This window comes from Pogoniulus pusillus, chromosome 4, assembly GCF_015220805.1.
Source record: "Pogoniulus pusillus isolate bPogPus1 chromosome 4, bPogPus1.pri, whole genome shotgun sequence".
Classification (NCBI taxonomy): Eukaryota; Metazoa; Chordata; class Aves; order Piciformes; family Lybiidae; genus Pogoniulus; species Pogoniulus pusillus.
Genome location: NC_087267.1, coordinates 43,405,986 through 43,433,752, shown reverse-complemented (window position 1 = coordinate 43,433,752; position 27,767 = coordinate 43,405,986). Strand labels below are relative to the sequence as shown.

The 27,767-nt window shown below is 47.0% G+C and overlaps 1 protein-coding gene across 1 annotated transcript in view; it reads right to left on the bottom strand.

Moving 5' to 3' along the window:
- Nucleotides 1-27,112, bottom strand: part of PRKCQ (protein kinase C theta) — a 66,283-nt gene extending 39,171 nt beyond the window's left edge. The window contains exons 1-10 of the mRNA XM_064142700.1: nt 26,969-27,112; nt 24,956-25,081; nt 15,092-15,291; nt 10,618-10,678; nt 8,289-8,451; nt 7,374-7,405; nt 7,199-7,284; nt 4,954-5,083; nt 3,106-3,215; nt 1,181-1,304 (exon numbers count right to left, since the gene is read on the bottom strand). Of these exons, the coding sequence (XP_063998770.1) occupies nt 1,181-1,304; nt 3,106-3,215; nt 4,954-5,083; nt 7,199-7,284; nt 7,374-7,405; nt 8,289-8,451; nt 10,618-10,678; nt 15,092-15,291; nt 24,956-25,073 (1,024 nt within the window). The 5' untranslated portion in view covers nt 25,074-25,081; nt 26,969-27,112. The remainder of the gene's footprint in view (nt 1-1,180; nt 1,305-3,105; nt 3,216-4,953; nt 5,084-7,198; nt 7,285-7,373; nt 7,406-8,288; nt 8,452-10,617; nt 10,679-15,091; nt 15,292-24,955; nt 25,082-26,968) is intronic.
- Between the last annotated feature and the right edge of the window lie 655 nt (nt 27,113-27,767).

Sequence of the window (27,767 nt, the reverse complement as noted above, 5' to 3'; positions counted from 1 at the left end):
GCACTGGTATAATGCAGCTGCTACCTAACCAGTGTCTTCTGACATCTTGCTTTAGGTCCAGTTTCCAGGGCATTATTAACTTTCACTGAGAAAGTGAATGATGCTGAGGCCTGGGCTCTCAACTTGACTTATGGTTAGAGTTGCAGCTGAGGATATGGTGTCCCTATCCTTGCTTGGTTTAAGTATTAATTCACTTACTATAAAGGAGGAAGGGGGAAACAAGAAGTGTGTAAGTGAATTTTAAAGGTTGTGGGGGCAGAGAAACACTGTGTCAGTGCCATCATAGGTCTGATGCAGTTACTTGGAGGGGTACCATGAACCATGTGGCTGGAGGGGTCTTGAAATGGCCTTTTTGTGTGGGACAGATGGGTTAAATGAAAGATGGTGGTATTTTTCCTCCTAATACCCAGAGTTTTTTGGCTCAAGCACAAGGCATATAAACAAGGGATCGCCCCAGCAGACTGTGATTTTTATTCCAGGTCACTGAGCCCCCAGTAGCTTGGTTGAAGTTCTGTTAATCAGTTCTTCTCTTCAGTCTTTCATTCACCTTCTGAATGTCTGACTTCATATCACAGAGGGCTGTGACACATGTATCAGTTTCTGGGTAAGTGAAGTGGAGATCTGTCAGTGACTTTCAAAGGTACTGTATGTTGACACCCACCCAAAAATAGGAAACCAGAAAGAGACTTTGCCATGGTGGCCAAAAGGACTCCCAATTTTCTGTTTAGAGCTTGGTTTTTCATTAAATTTCTCAGATTTCACAGTCTCAAGGAAGGAATAAACACACTCTTGCCAATGAAGGTATGAGGTTCACTCAAGCACTGGGTCAGAAAGGGAGTTTAGCTGAATTGTAGAATCATAGAATCAACCAGGTTGGAAGAGACCTCCATGAGTGGTGTCTGATGTCTCACGGCCCCAGAAGATGGGATGAAAGGGACATGTAGGATTATAGGAAGGGAAAGGTCCAGGCAGAGTTCAGGGCTTATAATACGCCCAAAAGATGTGGCTGGGAAGAGCTGTTGATATCCTGGGATGAGAAAGGGTAGGTCTTGCTTCAGGCTGGAGAGATGCATTAAAGATTCAGTGGCTGAAAAGTTCCCCATCCTCGTCACCTTCACCTAGGCACGTACAAATGCAAAATGAACAAAGCATGCTGTCCCATAGCACTAGGGAAAACTACCTTTTTTTCCTGTTGTAGATGCTGGCAATGCCTGAAGCGGAGTTACCTCCTTCACAGGAACTGGGAAGCCAATTTCTAGAGGTCCATCCCTGGAGATGTGTTCAGTGTCACGCTGACAGCGAGCCTGAATTACAGAAAACATCACAGGACTTTGTAGCAAAGTGTCATGATCTGGGCCTCTGTGGTAGTCTGACTGCCACAGAAGCCAAGCTCTAGAAAGATGCCTTTGATTATAAGAAAAGCATCTTCACATCTAATGTTTAAGGGTTTGGTAACCTAGAGGAAACTGCAGTCTTCTGTGAGATGAGTGTGGTTGTTAACAGTTCTTTGCATTTCCAATACAGGCATCCCCTATTTAGCACAAGAGCCTGAGGCCCTGGCTTGTCACACAAAGGCCATTTAAATGAGCTACTTCTTTGCCAAAAGCCTGTTTGAACAGAGCCTGGAAAAATACTAGAGACTGAAATGTGCTGCAGCCTCATCCCTGTACAGTGTCTCTGAAGAAGGCTTGGCTGATGCAGCTGAAGACTGTGTGGCCATCCAGAGAGACCTGGACAGACTGGAGAGCTGGGCACAGAGGAACCAGATGAGGTTCAACAAGGACAAGTGCAGAGTCCTGCATCTGGGGAGGAATAATAAACTGCACCAGTACAGGCTGGGAGGTGATCTGCTGGAGAGCAGCCCTTGGAGAGAGACCTGGGAGTGCTGGTGGCTAACAAGTTACCCATGGGACAGCAATGTGCCCTTGTGGCCAAGAAAGACAATGGGGTCTTGGGGTGTATTAGGAGGAGTGTGTCCAGCAGATCAAGGGAGGTTCTCCTCCCCCCTCTACACTGCCCTGGCGAGATCTCATCTTGAATATTGTGCTCAGTTTTGGACTCCCCAGTTTAAGAGGGACAGGGATCAGCTGGACAGAGTCCAGCAGAGGGCTATGAGGATGATTAGGGGACTGGAGGGCACTGCCTGATGAGGAGAGGCTGAGAGACTTGGGACTTTTTAATCTGGAAAAGAGAAGACTGAGAGGGGATTTGATAAATGTTTATAAGTATCTGAGGGCTGGCCAGGAGTGGGGGATAGGCTCTGCTCACTGCTCCCTGGGGTAGGACAAGGAGCAATGGGTGTAAATTGCAGCACAAGAGGTTCCACCTCAACACAAGGGGTAACTTCTTTACTGTGAGGGTCCCAGAGCACTGGAACAGGCTTCCCAAGGAGGCTGTGGAGTCTCCTTCTCTGAAGACTTTCAAGGCCTGTCTGGATGAGTTCCTGTGTGACCTGTGTTAAATAGTATTGTCCTGCTCTGGCAAGGGGCTTGGACTTGATGATCTCCTTGGGTCCTTTCCAACCCCTAACATCCTTTGTGCCTGTGAACTCCTTACATCAGGGTGTTGCAGAAGGTAAGAACTTGTCTGAATTCACACAAAACAAAAAGGTAGGATGTTGGGAGGAAGTTCTTTCCTGAGCAGGTGGTCAGCCACTGGAACAAGCTGCCCAGGGAGGTGGTGGAGTTGCCATCCCTGGAGGTGTTTAAAAGGAGAACAGATGTGGTACTTGAGGGTATGGCCTAGTGATGAAGGTTGGAATGGATGATCCTGGTGGTCCTTTCCAACCATAACAATTCATAGTGATTAGATGTTGTGCTGAGGGACTTGATTTAGTCAAGGACTTGTCAGTGTAAAACTAAGGATTGGACTCAATGATCTTGAAGGGCTTTTCCAATCTAAGAAATTCTGTGCTGTTCCATCTTGGATCCATAACAACTTCTAACCTCTACAAAGTGCTGAGATGAACCTCACTCTGTATTCCACAGAGGATCTAATTCCTAGTCTTTAAAACTTGTTACACACAGTGCTCCATTCCCTCAATGTCCTTACTTCTTGCACTGAAGCAAACACTGAATGAGGTCACTCAAGGTTGAAAGTATTTACCTGCTGGGTGCTTTCAATCATTGCCAGAGCTTCAGCCATTAGTTTCTGGTTAACTCCACAAAGGTTTGCTACTTTAGTCTGACACTTGTGATGAACGTTCATGCCACATTCTGAAAGAAAAGAACAGGAGGTGTCAGGACAACAAAGGACAGCTAGACTCTAAAGGGTTTGACATCAGGTTGGGCAGGAACATGTGCTGATGTAGGCCCAGGACAGACATCAACCAGATAAATAGCTCAAAGGTGAGGCACCGATTATGTCCCAAGAGATAGCACTTGGGACATTTTTTTATTCTCTATGGAAATGAAGAATTTTTCTACCTTCTGGGCAAAAGGCTGCATTCCCACATCCATTTGGTAGCTACAGGCTACCAAAACTCTACAGTTTAGGAACTCATAGATAAACTGTAATCACTGAACAGGACTTCCCTGTTGGCATAGGATTACGAAGATGGTGAAGTGTCTTGCGTCTGTCTGATAGCATAAAGGAGAGATAGGAGTGACTCTGAAAGATCAGCAGTGTCATTGAGAGGTTCTTTGCCTCTCTAGGAAGTGACTCTTCAGCCTCATGGACCACCTAACCTTTCTGAATACTGACAGTTTCCACCCACCTTTTAGGACAGTCCTCCTGACCACTTCTTTACTACCTTAGATCATAGAATCAACCAGGTTGGAAGAGATCTCCAAGATCATCCAGTCCAACCTAGCACCCAGTCCTAACCAATCAACTAGACCACAGCACTGAGTGCCTCAGCCAGGCTTTGCTTGAACATCTCCAGGGATGGTGACAGTCTTATAATAGTATCATAAGATGTCAGGGACTGGAAAGGACTTTGAAAGATCATCTGGTCCAGCCCCACTGCCAGAGCAGGATCACCTAGAGCAGATCACACTGGAATGCATCCAGAGGGTTCTTGAATATCTCCAGAGAGGGAGACTCCACAGTCTCTTGGGGCAGCCTGTTCCAGTGCTCTGTCACCCTCACAGTGAAAAAAAAAATCTTCCTCAGGTTCACATGGAACTTTCTGTGCCTCAGTGTCCACCCACTGCCCCTTGTCCTGTCACTGGGCCTCGTTGAGAAGAGGGTGGCTCCCTCCTCCTGGCACTCACCCCTTACATATTCATAAACATTAATGAGGTTGCCCCTTAGTCTCCTCCTCACCAAGCTAAAAAGTCCCAGCTCCCTCAGTGCTGTCAAAGAAAAGAGAACAACAGAACCCACAATGCAGACAGGCCCAGCCACAGCACCATGATTCCAGATGTACAGCTGTCAGAAACAGCACTTCCATACAGGACAACAGAATGTTAGGGGCTGGAAGGGACCCAAGGAGATCATCAAGTCCAACTCCCCTGCCAGAGCAGGACCACACAATCTAGCACAGATCCCAGAGGAACATCCAAACAGGCCTTGAAGGTCTCCAGAGAAGGAGACTCCACAGCCTCTCTGGGGAGCCTATTCCAGTGCTCTGGGACCCTTACAGTCAAGAAGTTCCCCCTTGTGTTGAGGTGGAACCTCTTGTGCTGCAACTTACACCCATTGCTTCTTGTCCTATCCCAGGGAGCAGTGAGCAGAGCCTGTCCCCTGTATGGTCATTAACCCAAGATCTGCTCTCCAAAGTGGTCAGCAGTCTTCACTGCTCATCACCTTCTTGAAGGTACAGCTATGATGATTTATGGAGCACTGAGTTTACTCTAACAAGCACAGTCACTATAGCAGAGTTATAGAGTAAACCTGAAGATGTCTTGTGGAGAAGAGTGGCAAATGACATTTGGCTCTTTAGGTTGCAAGCCTATGAAGACAACAGCCCACTTCCACGCTCAGTTTATGGCAGATACAGTGGGGACTCACCGTCACACTTCAGTCCTTGCCGTGCAAGGCCCCAGAGGAGCGTGCCACAGTGCTCACAGAAAGTTGGGCTCTTGTAGTTGTAGACTTTGAAGCGGTGAGGCATGTCGATCTTGAACCGCTCCTTGTGGAACTGCAAGAGAAAAGCCATTTTGGCAAGTCACTCTTCTCTGCAGGGAAAACCACCAGCCCTCAGGCTTCTGTTACAGCAGCTAGGATGTCTACTGCCTCTTTATTCTTGCATAGGACCACCAAGAAGATACTATCAGTAACTATCATTCATATATTAAAATCTTACCTTGTATATCTATGATCTGTGCAATTCAGTGGCAGTTGGGTCTTTTAAGGGCTTGATTTGTCTGATCAGGTAATGTCCTTAAAGCCCAGTGGAAAAATAAAGGTACTTCTAAAATAATTCATCCCATCCTGAAATGGATGTCTACTTTTGTTGTCATGAATCACTCTCTGGAAGAGCCTGTTTTTTCTCTTTTGGTATATAGGGAGCCAGAGGTGATGACAAAGTAGAACTGGGAGTCTGGGTTGATGAAAAGCTCATCATGAGCCAACAGTGTGCATGTGCAGCCCAGACAGCAATCATGTACTGGGCTGCATCAAGAGCGCTATGGCCAGCAGGGAAAGGCAGGTGCTTCTCCCTCTTTACTCTGCTCTCATCAGACCCCACATGGAGTACTGTGTGCAGTTCTGGAGCTCCCAACACAAGAAGGACATGGAACTGTTGGAGCCAGTCTAGAGAAGGGTCCAGAAGATGATCAGAGGGCTGGAGCACCTCTCCTGTGAGGACAGGCTACAAGAGTTGGGGGTCTTCAGCCTAGAGAAGAGAAGGCTTCCAGGAGACCTTATAGTGGCCTTCCAGTATCTGAAGGGGGCTACAAGAAGGCTGGGGAGGGACTACTGACAAGGTCTTGTAATGACAGGACAAGGGGTAATGGGTTTAAACTGGCAGAAGGGAGATTCAAAGTAGATGTTAGGAAAGGGTTCTTTACAGTGAGGGTGGTGAAATGCTGGCACAGGATGCCCAGGGAGGTTGCGGCTGCTCCCTCCCTGGAGGTGTTGAAGGCCAGGTTGGATGAGGCCTTGAGCAACCTGCTCTAGTGGGAGGTGTCTCTGCCTATGGCAGTGGGTTGGAACTAGTTGATCTTTGAGGTCCCTTCCAACCTAAACCATTCTATGATACTGTACTTTGGAGATGTCAGACCACAGGTGAGTTGGATCCCATTTCTAAAAAAAGTAAAAGAATAGAAGCAACCAGGGTAGGACTGAAAGCAAACAAGATGTCAGACCTAACTGAGAAAAAAGGAATAGGTCTATCAAGAGTTTTGTTCCACTCTTGACCACCAAAAAGAAAGTTTGTTATGTACTGTCAAGGGAAAAATAAAATAAGTAATAGTGGAGATGGGGGTTGGACTCAAAGATCTCCTTGGGTGCCTTCCGACCCCTAACATCCTGTGATCTTCCACTGACTGTTTGGAAATCTCAGGTAACAGAGTGGGATGTTAAAGTGCTTCTATGAAAACTCAGTGTGATGCTGTGTCTAATATAATGTAGCATTCCTCTGGTACATCACAGATTGGTAGGGTTTGGAAGGGACCTCTGGAGATCTGTTAGTCCAATCCCGCTTCCAAATTAGGTTCACCTAGAGCAGGTTGCAAAGAATTTCACCTAGACAGCTTTTGAATGTCTCCAGAAAAGAAGTCTCTACCTCATGTCCATGACTTTTCCTTTGAGCTGTACTTCATACATTAGAAATATATCAGTCCTGATTCGGCTTATTCAGGGACTGCACTTGAGTGAACTCATCAGAACAAGGGGACACAGTCTCAAGTTGTGCCAGGGGAGGTCTAAGCTGGATGTTAGGAGGGAGTTCTTGCCAGAGAGAGAGATTGGCATTGGAATGGGCTGCCCAGGGAGGTGGTGGAGTTGCTGTCCCTGGAGGTGTTCAAGCAAAGCCTGGATGAGGCACTTAGAGCCATGGTCTAGTTGATTGGATAGGGCTGGGTGCTAGGTTGGCCTGGATGATCTTGGAGGCCTCTTCCAACTTGGTTGATTCTATGAATCAGAAGTAGGAGGTAATGAAACCACTGGCAATATAATAAACCAAGGGCACAGATCAGAGCACACTCTCCTTAGTTCAGTAGTACCTTTTGCTTCCTAATAAGCCTTAGAGCAATGTGGAAGAGATCTGAAGGACCCCCAAGATTTCCAAAAGCAGCCAAACCATCACACATACCATTGTTTCTCTGCTATTGATTGCTGATCCTGTACACTTGGCTATTACTTTGTCGATGCACTTCTTATGAATGGCAGCATTACACTCTGAAAGAACAAGTGTGCCATGGTGTTACTAAGAGTTCCTCAGGAAAAGGCCAATAATGCTAGTAGCAAAAATCAAAGCAGTTTCTTACGTCTGCATTGGTAGCCTTGTTTATTCAGCCCCCTGAAATAAACAGACAAATGGTTAATTCCAAGTTGCCTAAAAGCCTTGACAAAAGAAAGCAAAACAACATTTGTGAAAGAAAACAGAACAAACCAGCTCTGACTTTTGCCAGCCTTTGCAGAGCTTCTGTAATCTAAGTATCTTCACTAAATCCAGCTGTGGAGTGATTCCCTGTGGGTTTCAGAGCATTTTCAGCACAGATCCACATCCTGAATTTTGCAACAGCCAAACAGCAAACTGGGCTGATGAGACATGTTTGTGCATTGGGCCAAAAACATACAAGAAATGATGAGAAACAAACTAAAAATGAATTGTCACAGTTGGAATTACAATTGTGAACCACTTCCTTGAAGTGATGCAACAACTCTACAAGCAAAAGGCGAAGGGTCCTGTCCTGCTGCCTTGACTGACAGCAGAAGAGGAGACATTCACCAGAGAATCACCAGGAGCTGGGGACAGGCTCTTCTTGTCCTGTCTCAGGGAGCAAGCAAGGAGCAATGGGTGAAAGTTGCAGCACAAGAGGTTCCACCTCAACACAAAGGGGAACTTCTTGACTGTAAGGGTCCCAGAGCACTGGAACAGGCTCCCCAGAGAGTTGTGGAGTCTCCCTCCCTAGAGGGATCTCCCTCCCTGGATGTGTTCCTCTGTGATCTCTGCTAGACAGTATTGTCCTGCTCTGGCAGAGGGGATTGGACTCATTGATCTCCTTGAGTCCCTTCCAACCCCTGACATCTTGTGATCTTAGAATCAAACAGGTTGGAAAAGATATTTAAGTCCACCAAGTCCAACTGTAAACCTAACACTGCCACAAAATCATGTCCTCTCCTAAGCATCATGTTCCTAGCCTTAAACAGGGAAAACCAAGAGAGAGATTTTCATTTACCATACAAACTCATGACAGACAGAGCAGAAGGTAGGTTGTGGAAAGAAGGTGGCTGTGAACTCATGACACTTGACATTGTGGATTTTGGCCTGTTTGATAGCTCCCCTGCGCTGGTGCAAGGAGAAGAAGTCTTCAGTCTCACAGTCAGACAGATCCTTTGCATCTAGGGCAGGGAAGAAAGCAGAAGATTTATTAAGGAATTCTGTTCTGATCAAGTGCCTTGAAAATCATAAAATAGGATCACAGAATCATTAGGGTTGGAAAAGACCTCTAAGGCCATCAAGTCCAACCATAAACTCAACACTAGAAGCAGCTCCCAAAATACTAAACGACTCTAACTAATGACTCACACATGGAAACAAATCTCATCAAGACATATTCATTTCCAAAACCCATAGAAGGCTTACTTGGATGCCTTTTTAATCTGCCATCCCTACAAGGACATTAATGACACAAGGACAGAAAATGACTTTAAACTTGCTGGACTTGCACCCTCAGCAAGTTTGCCAATGACATCAAGCTGTGTGGTGCAGCAGATAGGCTGGAGGGCAGGGATGCCATCCAGGGGGACTTGGACAGGATGGAGAGGTGGGCACAAGCCAACCTCATGAGGTTCAACAAGACCAAGAGTAGGGTCCTGCAATGCAAAACACAAAGGCAGGCAGGGCAGCGAGTGGCTGGAGAGCAGCCCTGAGGAAAGGGAACTGGGGATGCTGGTGGATGAGAAGCTCAACATAAGCCAGCTGTGTGCACTTGCAGCCTGGAGGGCCAGTCAGAGCCTGGGCTGCATCAGGAGAATTGTGGCCAGCAGGTTGAGGGAGGTGATTCTGCCCCTCTACTCCACTCTGGTGAGACCCCACCTGGAGTACTGCATCTACTTCTGGAGCCTCTATTACAACAAGGATGTAGACTTGCTGGAGCATGTCCAGAGATGGGCCGTGAGAATGCTCAAAGGGCTGGAGCCCCTCTGCTGTGAGGACAGACTGAAAGATTTGGGGCTGTTCAGCCTGAAGAAGAGAAGGCTCCAAGATGACCTTCTTGTGACCTTCCAATATCTGAAGGGGGCCTACAAAAAAGCTGGAGAGGGACTTTTTAGGCTGTCAGGGAGTGACAGAGGACTGGGGGGAATGGAGCAAAGCTGGAGGTGGGGAGATTCAGAGTGGAGATGAGAAGGAAGATATTCAGCATGAGAGTCGTGAGAGGCTGGAATGGGTTGCCCAGGGAGGTAGGCTCCATCTCTGGAAGTGTTTAAGGCCAGGCTGGATGAGGCTGTGGCCAGCCTGCTCTAGGATAGAGTGTCTGTGGCCATGGCAGGGGAGGTTGGCACTAGGTGACCCTTGTGGTCCCTTCCAACCCTGACTGATTCTGTGAATAAGACTGAGCATTTGGACTACAAACCCATTTTCTTCAACAAAGCAAAATGCATTTCACATGGACACTGGACTCTGCATGTGAGATTTGGTTCCCACTGATGACATGCAAATGACTATGTGTTCCTTGTCCAGGGTGACTAAGCTGCTGCCACATGCCAGGAGGCCTAGATGGGGCAGGAGCCCAGGGAACAACTCAGCTCATCTTGCATTCAATCAAATGAACCATTCTCTAGGCTCCTTTTCTGATTTGCCTATATTGCTCTAGATCTTAAAAGCCCAACTAACACTAACAGGTGTTGTCAACCATAAATTGTATCCCAGCCTTTACATCGGCACCAAAATGCACATTGAGACAGTTTACGTGCAAGCAGAAGAATTTCAGAGGCAGCCAGCTCCTTCTATATCTGTTTTGTCTTGCTCAGTGTAATGAACAACTCTAACCTTATCATAACATCAACCAGTTTGGAAGAGACCTCCAAGATCAGCCACTCCAACCTCGCACCCAGCTGTAGACAATCAACCAGACCATGGCACTAAGTGCCTCAGCCAGGCTTTGCTTCAACACCTCTAGGGACAGTGTCTCCACCACCTCCCTGGGCAGCCCATTCCAATGCCAATCACTCTCTCTGCCAACAACTTCCTCCTAACACCCAGCCTAGACCTCCCCTGGCACAACTTGAGACTGTGTCACCTTCTTCTGTTTCTGGTTGTGTGGGAGAAGAGACCAACCCCCACCTGCCTAACCTCGTGGCCACTGTGGTGAAATGGACAAAAATCTGCCTTGCAAATCACAGAGGAACACTCAATCTCCATCCTCACAATGCAGTACAAATTGCTTTATGATAGTTCCTATGAAGGGATCAGTAGTGACAAAGGTGCTGCTTTCAGTGAAGATGCCTTGCCTGCCCACATAGCCAGAAATCAGAGCTATCAATTAAGAAACAAAAAGCACTTGCCACTTATTTCCAGGAAGTATCGTGCATTCATCAGCATTCTCCCTTGAGGTTTCAGTTCTAGCTGGTTGAGACAAGTGAAGAAAAACAAGAGAAAAAAGACCACTGGAATCATTAAACAGTCATTGAAAGAAGTCACAATAGTTTTGGATGGTTCAAGCTATCTCCTTTGCCCAGTGGGAAGTGGTAAATACAAACGAATCTTGATTTTTAGGTTCCTCATACCCACGTGGGCCAACAAGGCAGAGTAGGAGCAAGTACTGAGAAGCTAGACTACCTCCTACCAAACTCATGGACCAGCATGATAAAAAAAAACAAATGAAACTAAAGCACAGAATCTGTAGGCAGATCAGAACCAGCATTATCTATAGAGACAGCTTGTTGCTCCCAGAGGACCTCGCAAGGGAAAAGTGAGAGCACCTCTGTGCTAGTTTGAAGCAGGGTAGAATGTTTTGGTGAAAAGAGATCACAGGCTGTGAAAGGAAAACAATGGTGATGTCTGCTTCCCTCAGAGTCTTGCTGAAGAAGAATGCAAACATTAGATAACACTTTGGCCATTTTGTCTTCACTTTCTGGCTGGCTTCGGACTGAGCTGCAGGTCCCTAACCTCACCTTTGCTTCTTAACCTCTTGGCTGAACCTCTTTTCCTCCTTAGGACTGGGGTAAGGTTGGGAGGGGCAGGGGGAAGGTGCAGGGGTGGTTGAGAGCCCCTCCTGGGGACTCAGGTTTCTGGGAGGGCTGTTGTGTTTCTGTATTACCTTTTACCTTGTCTATTTCTGTCTATAACTGTCTATACTGTAAATATCTGCTTGTATATTGTGCTAGCTGTAAATAAAAAGCTTCATTCATATTCCCAGAGCTGGCTGAGTCTAGTGGGGTGCTCCTAAAGTGTGTGGGGGCAGGGTACACCCAAACCACCACAACCTCTAAAAGAATCAACCAACTCCGGCTGCCTACTTGGAAAGGCCTGCAAAGACAAGCTATGAGAGTCTGAGTTGATCAGCCTGAAGAAGGCTTCAGGGATATCTTATAGCAGTCTTCCAGTACCTAAATGCTACTTGTCCTGCAGATTGGGGCCATCTGCCCACCTGTAGCAAGGGCCACCTCTCCACAAACTTGGTCTATAACTTGGTATTTCAGCTCATCACCCTTGGAATGGCAAACTGGGCTCAGGATAATAGTGACGTGCAGACACAAGCCACAGGAAAGTTTATCAGCTTATCTTTCATAGAATCATAGAATCAACCAGGTTGGAAGAGACCTCCAACATCATCCAGTCCAACCTAGCACCCAGCCCTAGCCAGTCAACTAGACCATGGCACCAAATGCCTCATCCAGTCTTTTCTTGAACACCTCCAGGAATGGTGACTCCACCACCTCCCTGGGCAGCCCATTCCAATGCCAATCACTCTCTCTGGCAACAACTTCCTCCTAACATCCAGCCTAGACCTACCCCGGCACAACTTGAGACTGTGTCCCCTTGTTCTATTGCTGGTTGCCTGGCAGAAGAGGCCACCCCCCACCTGGCTACAATGTGCTTTCAGGTAGTTGTAGACAGCAATGAGGTCTGCCCTGAGCCTCCTCTTCTGCAGGCTGCACACCCCCAGCTCCCTCAGCCTTTCCTCATAGGGTTTGTGTTCCAGGCCCTTCACCAGCTTTGTTGCCCTTCTCTGGACACCTTCCAGCACCTCAACATCTCTCTTGAATTGAGGGGCTCAGAACTGGACACAGTACTCAAGGTGTGGCCTGACCAGTGCTGAGTACAGGGGCAGAATAACCTCCCTTGTCCTGCTGGCCACACTGTTCCTGATGCAGGCCAGGATGCCATTGGCTCTCTTAGCCACCTGGGCACACTGCTGGCTCAGCTTCAGCTACTATCTATCAGTACCCCCAGGTCCCTTTCCTCCTGGCTGCTCTCCAGCCACTCAGTCCCCAGCCTCTCAAAATGGCATACAAGCTCCTCTGAAGCAACCTGTTCTACTGGGAGGTGTCTGTGCCTATGGCAGAGGGTTGGAACTGGATGAGCTTTGAGGTCCCTTCCAACCTAAACCATTCTGTGATTCGCTAAGTGCTTAAGCACATCATAAGTGAGCAGAAAGAAGCAGCTAAACATAGAGGAGCTCAGCCCAAGTAAGAAGGCTCAACCAGCACCCGTGGGTGATGTTAGAGCGATCATAAACCTGCTTCCTAGCTAACCAGGGGGCCACCAGGCCCCCTGGCCTTTGTCTCCCTTCACCATTCACCCAGTGCACACCATGGGGACTCACCAGGGATGGAGGGAAGGAGGATCCTTCTTCCCAGTTGGGCAAACTTGGGGCTTCTGCCTGTCTGGGGCTGATTAAAAAGGGGAGTGGGCAGGGAAGGCAAAGTGGTCACACCTGGGGTGGGAGGAGACTCCACCGGGGTGGGAGGGGTGGGGGGGGTGGGGAGTGGAGGTGGGAGGAGACTCCAACAGAACTCTGGATTTGGGGGGAAAAAGGGGAAAATGCAGTATGGGCTGGAAAAGGGGCAGATATGGTGGAAGAATGGAGGTGGTGCTGAAGTGAGGGAGATGGAGAGGAAAAGGATGGAGGTGGAAAGAAAAGGAGGAAGATGTGAGAAAATAGAAGATGGAGAGGAAAGGAGAGAGATGAGGGAGAAGTGGGATAAAAAATAATAAAGATGAAAACTGGACTGTAAGGAAGAAAAAAAAAGTGATCCTGGCAGGGGGGTTGGACTGGATGATCTTTTGAGGTCCCTTCCACTCCCTAATATTCTATGATTCTATGAAATGGTGTCTATAGGAAAGATGGAGAGAGACTTTTTTTGCAAGGGCATGTAGAGACAGCACAAAAGGTAATGACTTTAAACTCAACGAGGGTAGATTTAGATTAGATGCAAGGCAGAAATTCTTCTGCACTGGGAGAGTGGTGAGACACTGGAACAGGTTGTGCAGATAGTCTGTGGATACCCCCTCCCTAAAGGCATTTAAGGCCATGTTTGGGTGAGGTTTTGAACTACCTGTTCTAGCAGAAGGTGTCTCTGTCATAGGCAGGGGAGTTGGAACTAGATGATCTCTAAGATCCCTTCCAATCCAAACCATTCTATGATTCTGAAAAGATGTTGGTATGCTTTAAAAGCTTGTTCCTGCAAGCCTAACTTCCATTACAATTAATATGAGTGGTGCTATAAGATTTCCAAGGCATATTTGGGCCTCTCTCCAGGCCCTGGAAATTCCCACCTGTCTGAACCTCTGTCCATAGGTGTGTTTATAAATCTGGATCAACGTGCCCAAGAATTAGATGACATACTTTCAAGAACTTCTTCAGCCAGAGAACCACAACAGTGTCTTTTCCACCCAGTCCCAGCACAGTCTGAGCAGGGTTGCCTCTATCTTCCAGCTGAAAAAGTGCCCTTGCACAGAAAAGTGAGAAAAATGTTATTCCTTCCCATTCTGACCCTTGTAGGATGGAATATCTGGGACCATTCTCCCTGGGTTGTGGCTTGTATTGAGTAGTAAGTGGAGAGGAGATCTCAGGAGTGTTATCAAGCTGGGACACAACAGGACCAGCCACTGCACTTGAACGCATGTCTGTTCCTCTTGCTGCAACCAAGCACCATCTCAGCCTTCGTGCCCTCTCTCCTCCTCACTACACTACTCCCATGGCTTTTGAACCTAGGGATGGAGTCACACTAAGTATCTCAGTCCTTTCTAAGTTATGTGTTAAATGTGTAAATCTCCACCAAATCTTGTTCTCAGGTCTGTTAAGTGACCAAGGCCATTTTGACTTTACTCTTCACTTAACCCAAGCAGCTTAGCTCAAGAACTGGCAGGAAAAATAAACCAACCAACCAAAGAAAAAAATTCAGAAAATCAGGTTTTTTTTCTCCAAATATCTTTCCAGTTCATTGTTATTCATGATATAGCAACTAAAAACTGCTTGTTAAAGACTATTGTCAATAGCTTTCCTGCTTGGACTGCTAAGGAACAAAACCTTACAATTAGCGTCCTTATGAAGACTCTTACTTCAAATTTACTCCACTGTTCCTCCCGTGGCTTTAAAGGAGTTCTTCTGACATAGCTCTGAAGTCAGACAGCTACGAATCAATTACATGAAAGTAGATTAAATTTTTAAAGCTGTTTCCCCAGAGCACATAAAAGAATTCACATGGAGCCAGTTACATTAGCATTTGTCCCCAGTGGGTTTTTGAAGCAAAGACTGATACATGGGCACAGCTCACCTGGATCAGAATCCTTGCTAAGAGAGGGCATGTAGCAGCAGCAGGTGCTACAAAAGTGCCAGGATCCTTTTTTCTATCACGCATGGAAGTCTTTCCTTCAAGTCATACTCATACAGACTCAAAACATTATTCCTTGGATGGCAACCAGTTTCTGCTGCCCTGATGCTTGCAGTCATAGCCCAGCATAGACACAAGGCATTGCCCTACACCACAGCAGCTCCCATCACATCCTGCAAGAGAAGTTAACAATCCTTACCCATATCTCCGTCTTCCCATTGCTTTTTTTGCACCTCTCTGCCAGCACCTTGAGTTCCACTGTGGTCTCTGAAACCATTTCAGCACTTTTGTCCTTGACAACGATGTGCATGACCCTGCCATTGTTGATATGGGCATCAAAAGTGCTGTTCCAGGGCGGGTACATGGTGGGCTTCTTCTGCACGTAAACTTGGCCATTCTCTGTCAACAAGAAGTGGTTTGGATTAACTGCACATACTTTTCATCTGCACCAACGCCACCACTTCACACCCCCTGAGATAGATCTGTGTTACTTACTCACCTTGAGATCTCTCTTCTGACACAATGTGTAATAGACCATGTTAGAGTGTCTTAAGAGCTTACTATGTATAGTGAAAATGAGGATGGGATTCATCTCACTTAACATTAGGTGTCTACAAAGTGCATGTCTAAATCTGAGCTGTCTAAACGTTGGCTCCCTTCAGAGTCAGTAAAGAGAATATAATCCAACAGAGTTAGACCAGATACAGACATATGCCTCAGAAAAGATAATTTCCACTCTTGACTCCATTTAGTCTGTGGAGCAGATCTCAGATGTAAACTACAGGGCAGACCTCATTGCTGTCTACAACTACCTGAAGGGAGGTTGTAACCAGGTGGGGGTTGGTCTCTTCTGCCAGGCAAGCAGCAACAGAACAAGGGGACACAGTCTCAAGTTGTGCCAGGGGAGGTCTAGGCTGGATGTTAGGAGGAAGTTGTTGGCAGAGAGAGTGATTGGCATTGGAATGGGCTGCCCAGGGAGGTGGTGGAGTCGCTGTCCCTGGAGGTGTTGAAGAAAAGCCTGGCTGAGGCACTTAGTGCCATGGTCTAGATGACTGGGTAGGGCTGGGTGCTAGGTTGGACTGGATGATCTTGGAGGTCTCTTCCAACCTGCTTGATTCTATGATTCTATACAAACATATTCACACCTAATCTCATCACAAATAACCAGCTACAGGCATCACCTGTCCCACGGCAATGCAAAATGCAGCAATTTTGCTGCAGTTCCCCCAAAAGCTGGATGCACTGTGATTAAGGTTCAGCTGGAAGGCATGTCCAGTCAGTTGCTAACACAGAGATGTCAGTACATGAACTGTCTAGCAGACCTGCACCACATCCACAGTGGTGTAGAGTTTTCAAGCTAGCAAACTCTTCCCGCATCTCTCTTCATTATTCTTCCTTCATAGCAGACATTTTAACAAGGTACTGGATATAAAATGGGTATCCCTGAGGTTCAGCATCAGTTTGCAGAGAATTCTCTCCAGTTACTTCTCCCTGAAAACAACCTCAGCTTTCTTTATTTCATACAGCCTACTGAATTTCATGCAGCTCTGTAAAAGGCTTGGATGCTTACTCAAGGTAAATTCTATTTGATAGTTACCATCTCAAGATTTTCAACCCATCAAGCACTGAAGCTGGAAGAATAAGAGAATAAAAAGCAGTCATAGAATCACAGAATCAACCAGGTTGGAAGAGATCTTCAAGATCATCCAGTCCAGCCTAGCACCCAGCCCTGTCCAGTCATCTATACCATGGCACTAAGTGCCTCATCCAGGCTTTTCTTCAACACCTCCTGGGACGGCGACTCCACCACCTCCCTGGGCAGCCCATGGGAGCAGCAGACCTGTGACTCCTTTCTTCCAAAAACTCTGCTCCTAATTGCAGTAATCCCAGCCTGTCCCTCATGCCACTCAGCTAGAAAAGCACATGACACCTGGACAAAATCTTTTTCCAAGATGAGAGGACTAATTCAGGATTCTTCCCTCTGTTCAGCTGTATTTACACCAGCAGGAACTTGAGGATTTCTAAGGCTTGTAGCATACCTCCAGGGTGGATTAAAATTGGCAAACAAGCTCCAAAGTTATTTGAGGCAGGAAATAAGGAGGAAAAAGAACACAGTGATTCCTGGTTGTGTAATATGCATCTCAGGAATATTTGCCAAGCACAAGGGCTGCAAGATTATAGCAAAAGATTCCCTCCACTACCCCATACATTGGAGAAATGGTTGCCAGAGCCACTACATTAACTATACTCACTAGAGAGATTCAGCTTGAGAAGATATCTTCCTGAGAAGATGCATGCAGGACCCTGCAACCAACACTAACTTGCTAGAATTTCACTCTCTGACCCCACACCAGGCCCTCACAAAGTAGTTTTGCAACTGATTCAAACACATAAACTTGATTTAAGGTGCAGTGTGCTCTGACCATCAGCACTGGGCTGCATCTCAAAACAGTGGAGATCATTCCTGCAGTGTAAAATGCCTTTTCAGCTTGTCCTGTTCCATATGGCAAGTGGCTGTGCAGATAAGTCTTAGGTTCAAATCTGGTTTCCCCAAAGTTTAAAGCACTCAGACTAAGGTAAATTGGTCTCTATTAGTTAAATGGGGTTGACTTTTCACACATGCAGATTTAAGCATCACATCCTGAGGTCACTGAGAGGGGATTTTATTAATGTTTACAGATACCTAAAGAAGTCTCTTTTCAGTGCCCTGTGATAGGACAAGGGGAAATGGACACAAACCAGGACACAGGAATTTCCACCTCAACATGAGGAAAAACTTCTTTACTGTGAGGGTGACAAAGCACTGGAGCAGGCTGCCCAATGAGGTTGTGAAGTCTCCTCTGGAGACTTTCAAAACCCGCTTGGATGTGTTTCTGTGTGGCCTGGCCTGAGTCATCCTGTTCCAGAAGGAGGGTTGGACTCAGTGATCTCCAGAGGTCCCTTCCAAGCCCTATCATTCTATGATTTTATGATTCCCATCCAGCATGCAAGTATATTTTTCATGCCCTCTTTCAACAAAAGCACACAGAATATAAAAACAAGACATAGAAACGAGATGTAAAACTGAGATGTAAACTTCCTGGCATCACAAAGAACAGAAACCTCAGTAAGGACCTTCCTACATCAGTGAAACTCCACAGATGTGAAGCAGAGCACTTGCAAAAAACAAGTGCTGTTGTTGGCACCAGGCTCCAAAATATACAGCTTAGCTAAACAAATCCTGGAATGAGAAGGAACTGGCCAATATATGGGATCAGAGAGTCACCTCCAGCGCATCCCTGCTGACGTCTGTGGAATGCTGCCAAGGGTTAATCTAGATCTGGGCTGCTGAAAAATCAAACAGCATCTGTCTTTCCTGGGCAGGAGCTTCTGCTGTAGCCAGGAGCACTTCTCCTGGTGGCTTGCTGAGTTCAAACACAGAGCAGGATCTATCATGAAGCAAATGTCACCAAGACAGGTGGTAAAATGGCACAGGGCCAGATGGCTCATGGAGGCAGAAGCCATTTTTAAAGGGCAGATTTTTTTCATACCTCAGAGGTGCCTCTGAACTTGTTTGCCATCAGTAATAAATTGCCAGAATAGTTTTTACTATGTGGAGCATAGGGAGTTTTGTTTTGCTAAAAAATTAGGACTCAGATTCTATGTGCTGGTTTGAGCCTAGCTAGAATGTTTTGGTGAGAAGAACTAGATTACAGGCTGTGGAAGGAAAACAAGGCTGATGTCTACCTCACTCATAGGCTTGCTGAGATGTGTAAAACCAAAAATCCAAACACAGATGAGGGAGTCCTGCCACTTCTCCTGGGGGAAGTGGCTGAGCTGCATTTCTCTCTCTAGCCTCTCTGCTGTCTCTCTGATTAATCCACTTTGTTTCCTAAACCTCTGGCCAAACCTCCATTCTTCCTTGGGACTGGGGTAAGGTTGAGAGGGGTGGGGGAGAAGGTGGAAGGGTGGTTGTGAGCCCCTCCTGGGGACTCAGGTTTCTGGGAGGGCTGTTGTGTTTCTGTATTACCTTTTACCTTGTCTATTTCTGTCTATGACTGTATATACTGTAAATATCTGCTTTGTGCTAGTTTGAAGCTAGCTAGAAAGTTTTGGTGAGAAGAACTAGATTATAGGCTGTGGAAGAAAAACAAGGCTGATGTCTACCTCACTCATAGGCTTGCTGAGAGGTATAAGAACAAAAATCCAAACATAGATAAGAGAGTCCCACTTCTCCTGCTGGAGAGCTCCAAGATGCATCTCTCTCTCTAACCTCACCCTCCATTTCTCTAGTGTTTTTTTTTTTTTATTAATCCACTTTGCTTCCTAACCTCCTGGCAGAACCTCCATTCTTCCTTGGGGCTGGGGTAAGGTTGAGAGGGGTGGGAGAAGGTGAAAGGGTGGTTGGGAGCCCCTCTTGGGGACTCAGGTTTCTGGGAGGGCTGCTGTGTTTCTGTATTACCTTTTCCCTTGTCTATTTCTGTCTGTAACTGTATATACTGTAAATATCTGCTTGTATATTGAGCTAGCTGTAAATATAAGCTTCATTCAAATTTCCAGAGCCAGCTGAGTCTAGTCTGGGTGATTCCCAAAGTGTGGGGGGGTGGGGAACACCCAAACCATCACAAACCTTAGGGTGTAAGAAGTGGGACATTTAACATCTGAAAAGATTTCTGATCTGCCAACTACTTTTCCTTTTGTATACCAGAAAAAGACAGACTAACAAACCCAAACCATCACATTCTAGTGTCCCCTTTACAAAATATGCCAGTGGGGAAAAGGCTGCTCAGGATGCATGCTGAACTTTAGGGTGGCCTTGCTGTGACACCTCTGTGTCTGCAGATGGTGTGTATTGATAGGTTGGACTGGATGATCCTGGAGGTCTCTTCCAACCTGGTTGATTCTATGATTCTATTACTTCCAGAATCCTGAGGACCTCTGTCCCAGTGATGTATCCATCAGGGCTGGTTGACATAGGGACAGCCTTTGGCACGAACCCAAAGTCAGAGTCCATTTTAGAATCATAGAATCAGTCAGGGTTGGAAGGGACCACAAGCATCATCTAGTTCCAACCCCTCTGTCATGGGCAAGAAACCAAACATATTAATCATTGACCACTGCTCTGTCTGCAATCAACCAGCTCAGATTTGCTAATGCCACACATGATACATATCTGATTCACAGCACAGCATTGTAAATGTCAGAGCAGAGTCATCTACCAAACTGATTCCAGCATAGAGCTTGCAGAGATTTGTGATTTGATCTATCCTGGAATCAGGACTGGGTTTAGGCACACCCTGCCCTGCATTCTGCACTCACTGCTATATAGCAATCATTTGCCCTCAAGAAATTTTAATAGCCATGTGTCAGAGCACAAGGCTGGGAGTCAGGATTATTTCCATCTCTCATCAGATTTGCAGCTGATCCACTCCTGCTTCTTGGACATGGCATTTTAACAAAAAAATTACATATCAGGGCACTAATACAGTTGTTTTTTGGGGTTTTTTTTTTGTTATTTGGGGCTTGTTTGTTTTTTAATTCCACTACCATCAAGTAGAAAGTGTTTTGTGCAAACAGGGAGCTGGAGAGCAAGCCATGAGCAAAACAATCACAAAGCAAAGGTGCAAGCATTTCAAATACAGTCAGATAATCACAGAATCATAGGATCAACCAGCTTGGAAGAAACTTCCAAGATCATCCAGTCCAACCTAGCACCCAGCCCTGGCCAATCAGCTAGACCATGGCACTAAGTGCCTCATCCAGGCTTTGCTTCAACACCTCCAGGGACGGTGACTCCACCACCTCCCTGGGCAGCCCATTCCAATGCCAATCACTCTCTCTGACAACAACTTCCTCCTAACATCCAGCCTAGACCTCCCCTGCCACAACTTGAGACTGTAGAAGAGGAGGCTCGGGGGGACGTCATTGCTGCGTACAACTACCTGAAGGGAGGCTGTAGCCAAGTGGGGTTGGTCTCTTCTGCCAGGCAACCAGCAACAGAATAAGGGGACACAGTCTCAGGTTGTGCTGGGGGAAGTATAGGCTGGATGTTACAGTATCACAGTATCACCAAGGTTGGAAGAGACCTCACAGATCATCAAGTCCAACCCTTTACCACAGTGCCCAAGGCTAGACCATGGCACCAAGTGCCACATCCAACCTTGCCTTGAACTGCCCCAGGGACGACGACTCCACCACCTCCCCAGGCAGCCCATTCCAGTGCCTAATGACTCTCTCAGTGAAGAACTTTCTCCTCACCTCGAGCTGAAATTTCCCCTGGCACAGCCTGAGGCTGTGTCCTCTTGTTCTGGTGCTGGCCACCTGAGAGAAGAGAGCAACCTCCTCCTGGCCACAACCACCCCTCAGGTAGTTGTAGACAGCAATAAGGTCACCCCTGAGCCTCCTCTTCTCCAGGCTAAACAACCCCAGCTCCCTAAGCCTCTCCTCGTAGGGCTTGTGCTCAAGGCCTCTCACCAGCCTCGTCGCCCTTCTCTGGACACGCTCAAGCATCTCAATGTCCTTCCTAAACTGGGGGGCCCAGAACTGAACGCAGTACTCGAGGTGTGGTCTGACCAGTGCAGAGTACAGGGGCAGAATGACCTCCCTGCTCCTGCTGACCACACCACTCCTGATACAAGCCAGGATGCCACTGGCTCTCTTGGCCACCTGGGCACACTGCTGGCTCATGTTCAGGCGGGTATCAATCAGTACCCCCAGATCCCTCTCTGTCTGGCTGCTCTCCAGCCACTCCGACCCCAGCCTGTATCTCTGCATGGGGTTGTTGTGGCCAAAGTGCAGCACCCTGCACTTGGAGCTATTGAACCCCATCCCATTGGCCTCTGCCCATCTGTGCAGGCGGTCAAGGTCCCGCTGCAGAGCCCTTCTGCCCTCCAGCTCAGTCACATCTGCCCCCAGCTTAGTGTCATCTGCAAACTTGCTGATGACTGACTCGATGCCCTCATCCAGATCATCTATGAAGATGTTAAAGAGGATGGGGCCCAGCACTGATCCCTGAGGGACACCACTAGTGACTGGCCGCCAGCTGGATGTGGCACCATTCACCACCACTCTCTGGGTCCGGCCCTCCAGCCAGTTCCTAACCCAGCACAGAGTGTTACCATCCAAGCCGCGGGTTGACAGCTTAGCCAGCAGTTTGCTGTGGGGGACAGTGTCAAAGGCCTTGCTGAAGTCCAGATAGACCACATCCACAGGCCTCCCCACATCCACCAAGCGGGTCACCTGATCATAGAAGGAGATCAGGTTAGAAAGGCAGGATCTGCCCTTCCTAAACCCATGCTGGCTGGACCTGAGATCTTTGCCATCCCTCAGGTGCGCAGTTATTGGCCCCAAGAGAACCTGCTCCATCAGTTTCCCTGGCACTGAGGTCAGGCTGACGGGTCTGTAGTTCCCAGGTTCCTCCATCCGACCCTTTTTGTGGATGGGGACCACGTTGGCCATTTTCCAGTCTCCTGGAACCTCTCCGGTGAGCCAGGACTGCTGGAAAATGATGGAGAGTGGCTTGGCCAGCTCAGCTGCCAGCTCTCTCAGCACCCTGGGATGGATCCCATCTGGTCCCATGGACTTGTGGGTGTCCAGATGGCTCAGCAGGTCCTGAACTAATTCCTCATGAATTTCCAGGGGAACACACTGCTCCCCGACCCCATCCCCCAGTTTAAGAGGCCATTTGCATCCTCCTCCTCTCTCCTTACTGTTGAAAATTGAGGCAAAGAAGGCATTCAGGACCTCTGCCTTTGCTTCATCATCAGTTATAGTGTTCCCCTCCTGGTCCAGTAAGGAGTGGAGGGTCTTCTTGCCCTTCCTTTTAGCATTGATAAATTTATAAAAGTGTTTTTTGTTAAATTTCACGGAAGTGGCCAGCCTAAGTTTTAGCTGAGCCTTAGCCTCTCTAATTTTTCTCCTACATAGTCTGGCTACCTCCTTAAACACATCAGGAGAAGCCTTCCCCTCCTTCCAGAGGCGATACACCCTCTTTTTCTCCCCCACTTCCTTCAGGAGCTCTTTGCTCATCCAGGCTGGTCGCCTCCCCCTGCGGCTCATCTTTCGGCATGTGGGAACTGCCAGTTCCTGTGCCTTCAAGAGTTCCTGTTTAAAGTAAGTCCAACCATCCTGGACCCCTTTGTTCTCAAGAACTGCTGCCCAGGGGACATTGGAAATAAGTTCCTTGAGCAAATTGAAGTTTGCCCTCCTAAAGTCCAAGGTGTAGGTTTTGTTGAGGTGCCTCCCTACCTCCCTGTATATTGAAAACTCCACTAACTCGTGGTCGCTACACCCTAGGCAGCCTCCCACTATCACATCTCCTACCAGCCCTTCTCTGTTGGAGAGCAGCAGGTCAAGCTGAGCTTGACCCCTAGTAGGCTCGTTTAACAGTTGGGTCATGAAGCTGTCCTCCATGCACTCCAGAAATCTCCTGGACTGCCTCCTCTCTGCTGAATTAAGTTCCCAGCAGATATCTGGCAGGTTAAAGTCACCCACAAGGACAAGATCTGAAGATCTTGAGACAGCCTCCAACTGTTTGTAAAATATCTCATCTGTTCCCTCATTCTGGTTGGGTGGTCTGTAACAGACTCCAACCAGGGTGTCAGATTTATTAGTCCTACCTCTGATTTTAATCCACAGGGTCTCTACCCCTTCATCCCTCACTTCTAGCTCAATGGCATGGAGTGACTCTCTAATATACAGGGCCACCCCTCCTCCTCTTCTCCCTTGCCTATCTCTCCTGAAAAGGTTATATCCCTCCAGTATAACAGCCCAGTCATGTCTGTCATCCCACCATGTTAGGAGGAAGTTGTTGGCAGAGAGAGTGATTGGCATTGGAATGGGCTGCCCAGGGAGGTGGTGGAGTCACCGTGCCTGGAGGTGTTCAAGCAAAGCCTGGATAAGGCACTTAGTGCCATGGTCCAGTTGATTGGACAGGGCTGGGTGACAAGTTGGACTGGACAATCTCTTCCAACCTGGTTGATTGTATGATTCTGTGAACAATCCACATATCCAGACATAGAAAACAGGATGTTTCACTTTCAAGCATTTTATATAGCAGACTAATTAGGAACAGAAATTAACTCTCTCTCCAAAGACAGAGTTAATTAATAGCTGTTTGAGAGCTATTTTAAAAAAATCATGAAAGTCACTGGACCTGTCAGTGGCTCAAAAAATGGTGACAAAGAAGGACAGCCCTCCCAGGATATTTCTAGGCCATCCAGATTTCATCTGTCTGGAGTCCCAGTGACGAACCAGCCAACTGCTCATCGAAAAGTGAAACCAAATATAGCTCAGCTCATCTGCTCTGTCACATGCTGGGACCTGTATTTCAGTCGATAATAACCTCAAAGCAGAGACACAGACTTGTTTGGCATAATCTTAAAATCAGATGGTCTTGCACATCATGTCAAAAATCAAACCTGCAATGTGCTGAGGCACAAAAAAGCTCTCCACAAACCCTGATGAAGACTTGCCTGGGTGGTTGCTACATGCCAGCAATGATACAGTAAGGTGCATATATGTCTGACAGAAGCCCACATGCACACTGAAGCTCACATGCATACAGAAGCTCACATGCATACAGAAACTCACATGCATACAGAAGCTCACATGCATACAGAAGCTCACATGCATACAGAAGCTTACATGCACACAGAAGCTTACATGCATACAGAAGCTCACATGCACACTGAAGCTCACATGCATACAGAAGCTTACATGCATACAGAAGCTCACATGCACATTGAAGCTCACAAGCATACAGAAGCTCACATGCATACAGAAGCTTACATGCACACAGAAGCTCACATGCATACAGAAGCTCACATGCACTGAAGCTCACATGCATACAGAAGCTCACATGCATACAGAAACTCACATGCATACAGAAGCTTACATGCATACAGAAGCTCACATGCATACAGAAGCTCACATGCACACTGAAGCTCACATGCATACAGAAGCTCACATGCATACAGAAGCTCACATGCACATTGAAGCTCACATGCACATTGAAGCTCACATGCACATTGAAGCTCACAAGCATACAGAAGCTCACATGCATACTTCATGCCTCTCCACTTACCTGACTCCACAGCTTCCTTCACCATCACAGCGCAGTAAGGGTTAATCACCTCCCCCTGGGATGGCAGGTAAGGGCCACTGTCATAGTTGGATAAACCAATACGCAGAAATGGAGACATGACAAGTCCTGTGGCAAACAAAAGGCAGGCAATATTTGGGAAGAGTCTATAAATTCCCTTGGTTTTAACCAGCCTCTTATCTCTGTCAGACAGGGGAACGCTGGCCGTTAGTTATCCATCCAAGTGGAGACGCTCTGACTTCCCCCACTGCCTAGCAAGATGACAGACTGACCAAGCTCTGCTTAATGTGCACAAGGTAACGTAGCTCAGCTGTTGGCTGGACTCATCACAGAGCTGGAAAGACCCACAACAGCAGCTTTGAGTTGACACCAGCCGTCAGGAATGAGAACGACAATACGCAGGAGCCAAAACAGGACTTTCTTGGCTGGAATAACCTCTGCTGTAATGTTGAGTCACACATTCAAGAACCCAAGTGCTATGAGGCTAGAAAGAGAATGCAAAGCTGTTGGAAGCTTGCAAGCTGAACATGAAACTGTGAAATAACTGTGTACTATTTATATATGGCATGGAAATGATCTTGGGCATTCAAGTGCCTGGTGCTGACCCATATTTGTGAGTGAAGCTATAAAGAGAAGATTAAGATCATATGAACCACACTGTGCAGAGAGTAGGGCAGGGAAAAAAAAAAAAAAAAATATATATATATATATATATATATCTTGGGATAATTTTAAGCAGCTGAAAGCAGAAACATAAAATCAAGGTGCCAGGAAGCACAACAAAGTCTTTTAGTTGGCCATTTCTGTAAGCTCTTTCAAAGCTTCCAGGAAAGACCTAATAAAACCATGTGCTAGTTTGAAGGTAGCTAGAATGTTTTGGTGAGAAGGACTAGATTACAGGCTGTAAAAGGAAAACAATGGTGAAGTCTACTTCACTCACAGGCTTGCTGAGAAGTACAGGAACAAGAAATAAAAACATTTGATAACACTCATGCCATCACTCTCGCTGGGGCTGCTGGCTGAGCTGCATCTTACTCTCTAACCTCACCCTGCATTTTGGGCTAACCCACTTTGCTGCTTAACCTCTGGCTGAATCTCTGTTCTTCCTTGGGACTGGGGTAATGTTGAGAGGGGTAGGAGAAAGGTGAAGGGGTGGTTGAGAGCCCCTCCTGGGGACTCAGGTTTCTGGGAGGGGAGTTGTGTTTCTGTATTACCTTTTACCTTGTCTATTTCTGTCTAAAACTGTGTATACTGTAAATAACTGCTTGTATATTGTGCTAGCTGTAAATACAAGCTTCATTCATATTCCCAGAGCTGGCTGAGTCTAGTCTGGGTGATTTCTAAAGTGTGGGGGGGGGGGAGGTGCAGGGAATACCCAAACCATCACAGACCAGAAATTATTAAGTGCTGTAAGCTGGTGACCATCATTGTGCTATCTGGACCCAAGGGCTGCTCTTTACCACCCAACTTTTATGCCAGCTCCTGAGTTTGTCTCAATTCCTGGCTCGTCTTCCAGGCAATGGGGAGCACGAGGCACTTTGAACTAAGCAGCAGACATCTATGTCTTGGACCAAAGTTTCAAGACATGACTCCTGTCAGCAGCTATTACCTGTCAAATATATTGACAAGAGGATATTACACAGTATCACAGTATCATCAAGGTTGGAAGAGACCTCATAGATCATCAAGTCCAACCCTTTACCACAGAGCTCAAGGCTAGACCATGGCACCAAGTGCCACGTCCAATCCTGCCTTGAACAGCCCCAGGGACGGCGACTCCACCACCTCCCCGGGCAGCCCATTCCAATGTCCAATGACTCTCTCAGTGAAGAACTTTGTTCAGCTACAGCAACAAAAAGTTGAATAGCTTACAGTGTGGTATACACCCCAAGTCTCTTCTCCTTGTTACACATAAAATGCTCTATCCAAGAGCAGCTTCTCTAGCCTCACACAGAAGAAGACCCAGATTCTTTGCTAGGAATAGCACTTACTTACCTGTAAGTTGTATTTTTCTGACAGACAAGTTCAGTCTCTGGCAAAAGTGGCTTCTCTTTTCATTACACTTGTGGGCCACATGGAAAGGATTTTCTCAGCTGAAAGAATGGGGATAAATGCTCCTCTGACTGGCAGACTTTAAAACACAGACTCTCTGTTCAGACAGACAGAAGGCAACACCAGTAAGGAAAGAGGAAAACTTGAGAAACCATGATGTAGCCTCATTCTTGAGCATCTTCTCTCTTACCCAGCAGTGTAGTGCAATGAACGTCCATCAGCCCCTGTGCAGAAGTCCAGGGTGACTGTAAATCTCAGAATAACTTTCTGTTATGGCATGGCCAGGTCACAGCAGCTTCTTGTTTTGCTTGTGTCCTGGGAATGGTGAGATCTTCTCCTTCTTCCTGTGTTGTGAAATGAAGAGAAACAGCTGCAGTTAACACTGGGACTAAAACACCCACTGATGGCCATTAGAACCGGCTGCATCTATTCTCTGACAGAGATTTTGGCAGAGGAGGCTTCCCAGGAGACTTGCCTCATTTTTTTTTACCCTATGTAAGGTAAATCTGTGCAAGAAAAGCCTAAGAGGATACTTCTTCCCATTTGAGTTCCTGGCTAGGACAGCAGATGTGCAGGATGAATTTCCAAGAAAATAGCAGACTCATAAACTCACTTGGATATAGAATCATAGAATCAGTCAGGGTTGGAAGGGACCACAAGGAGCAGCCAGTTCCAATCCCCCCTGCCATACCCAGGGACACCCTACCCTAGAGCAGGCTGGCCACAGACTCATCCAGCCTGG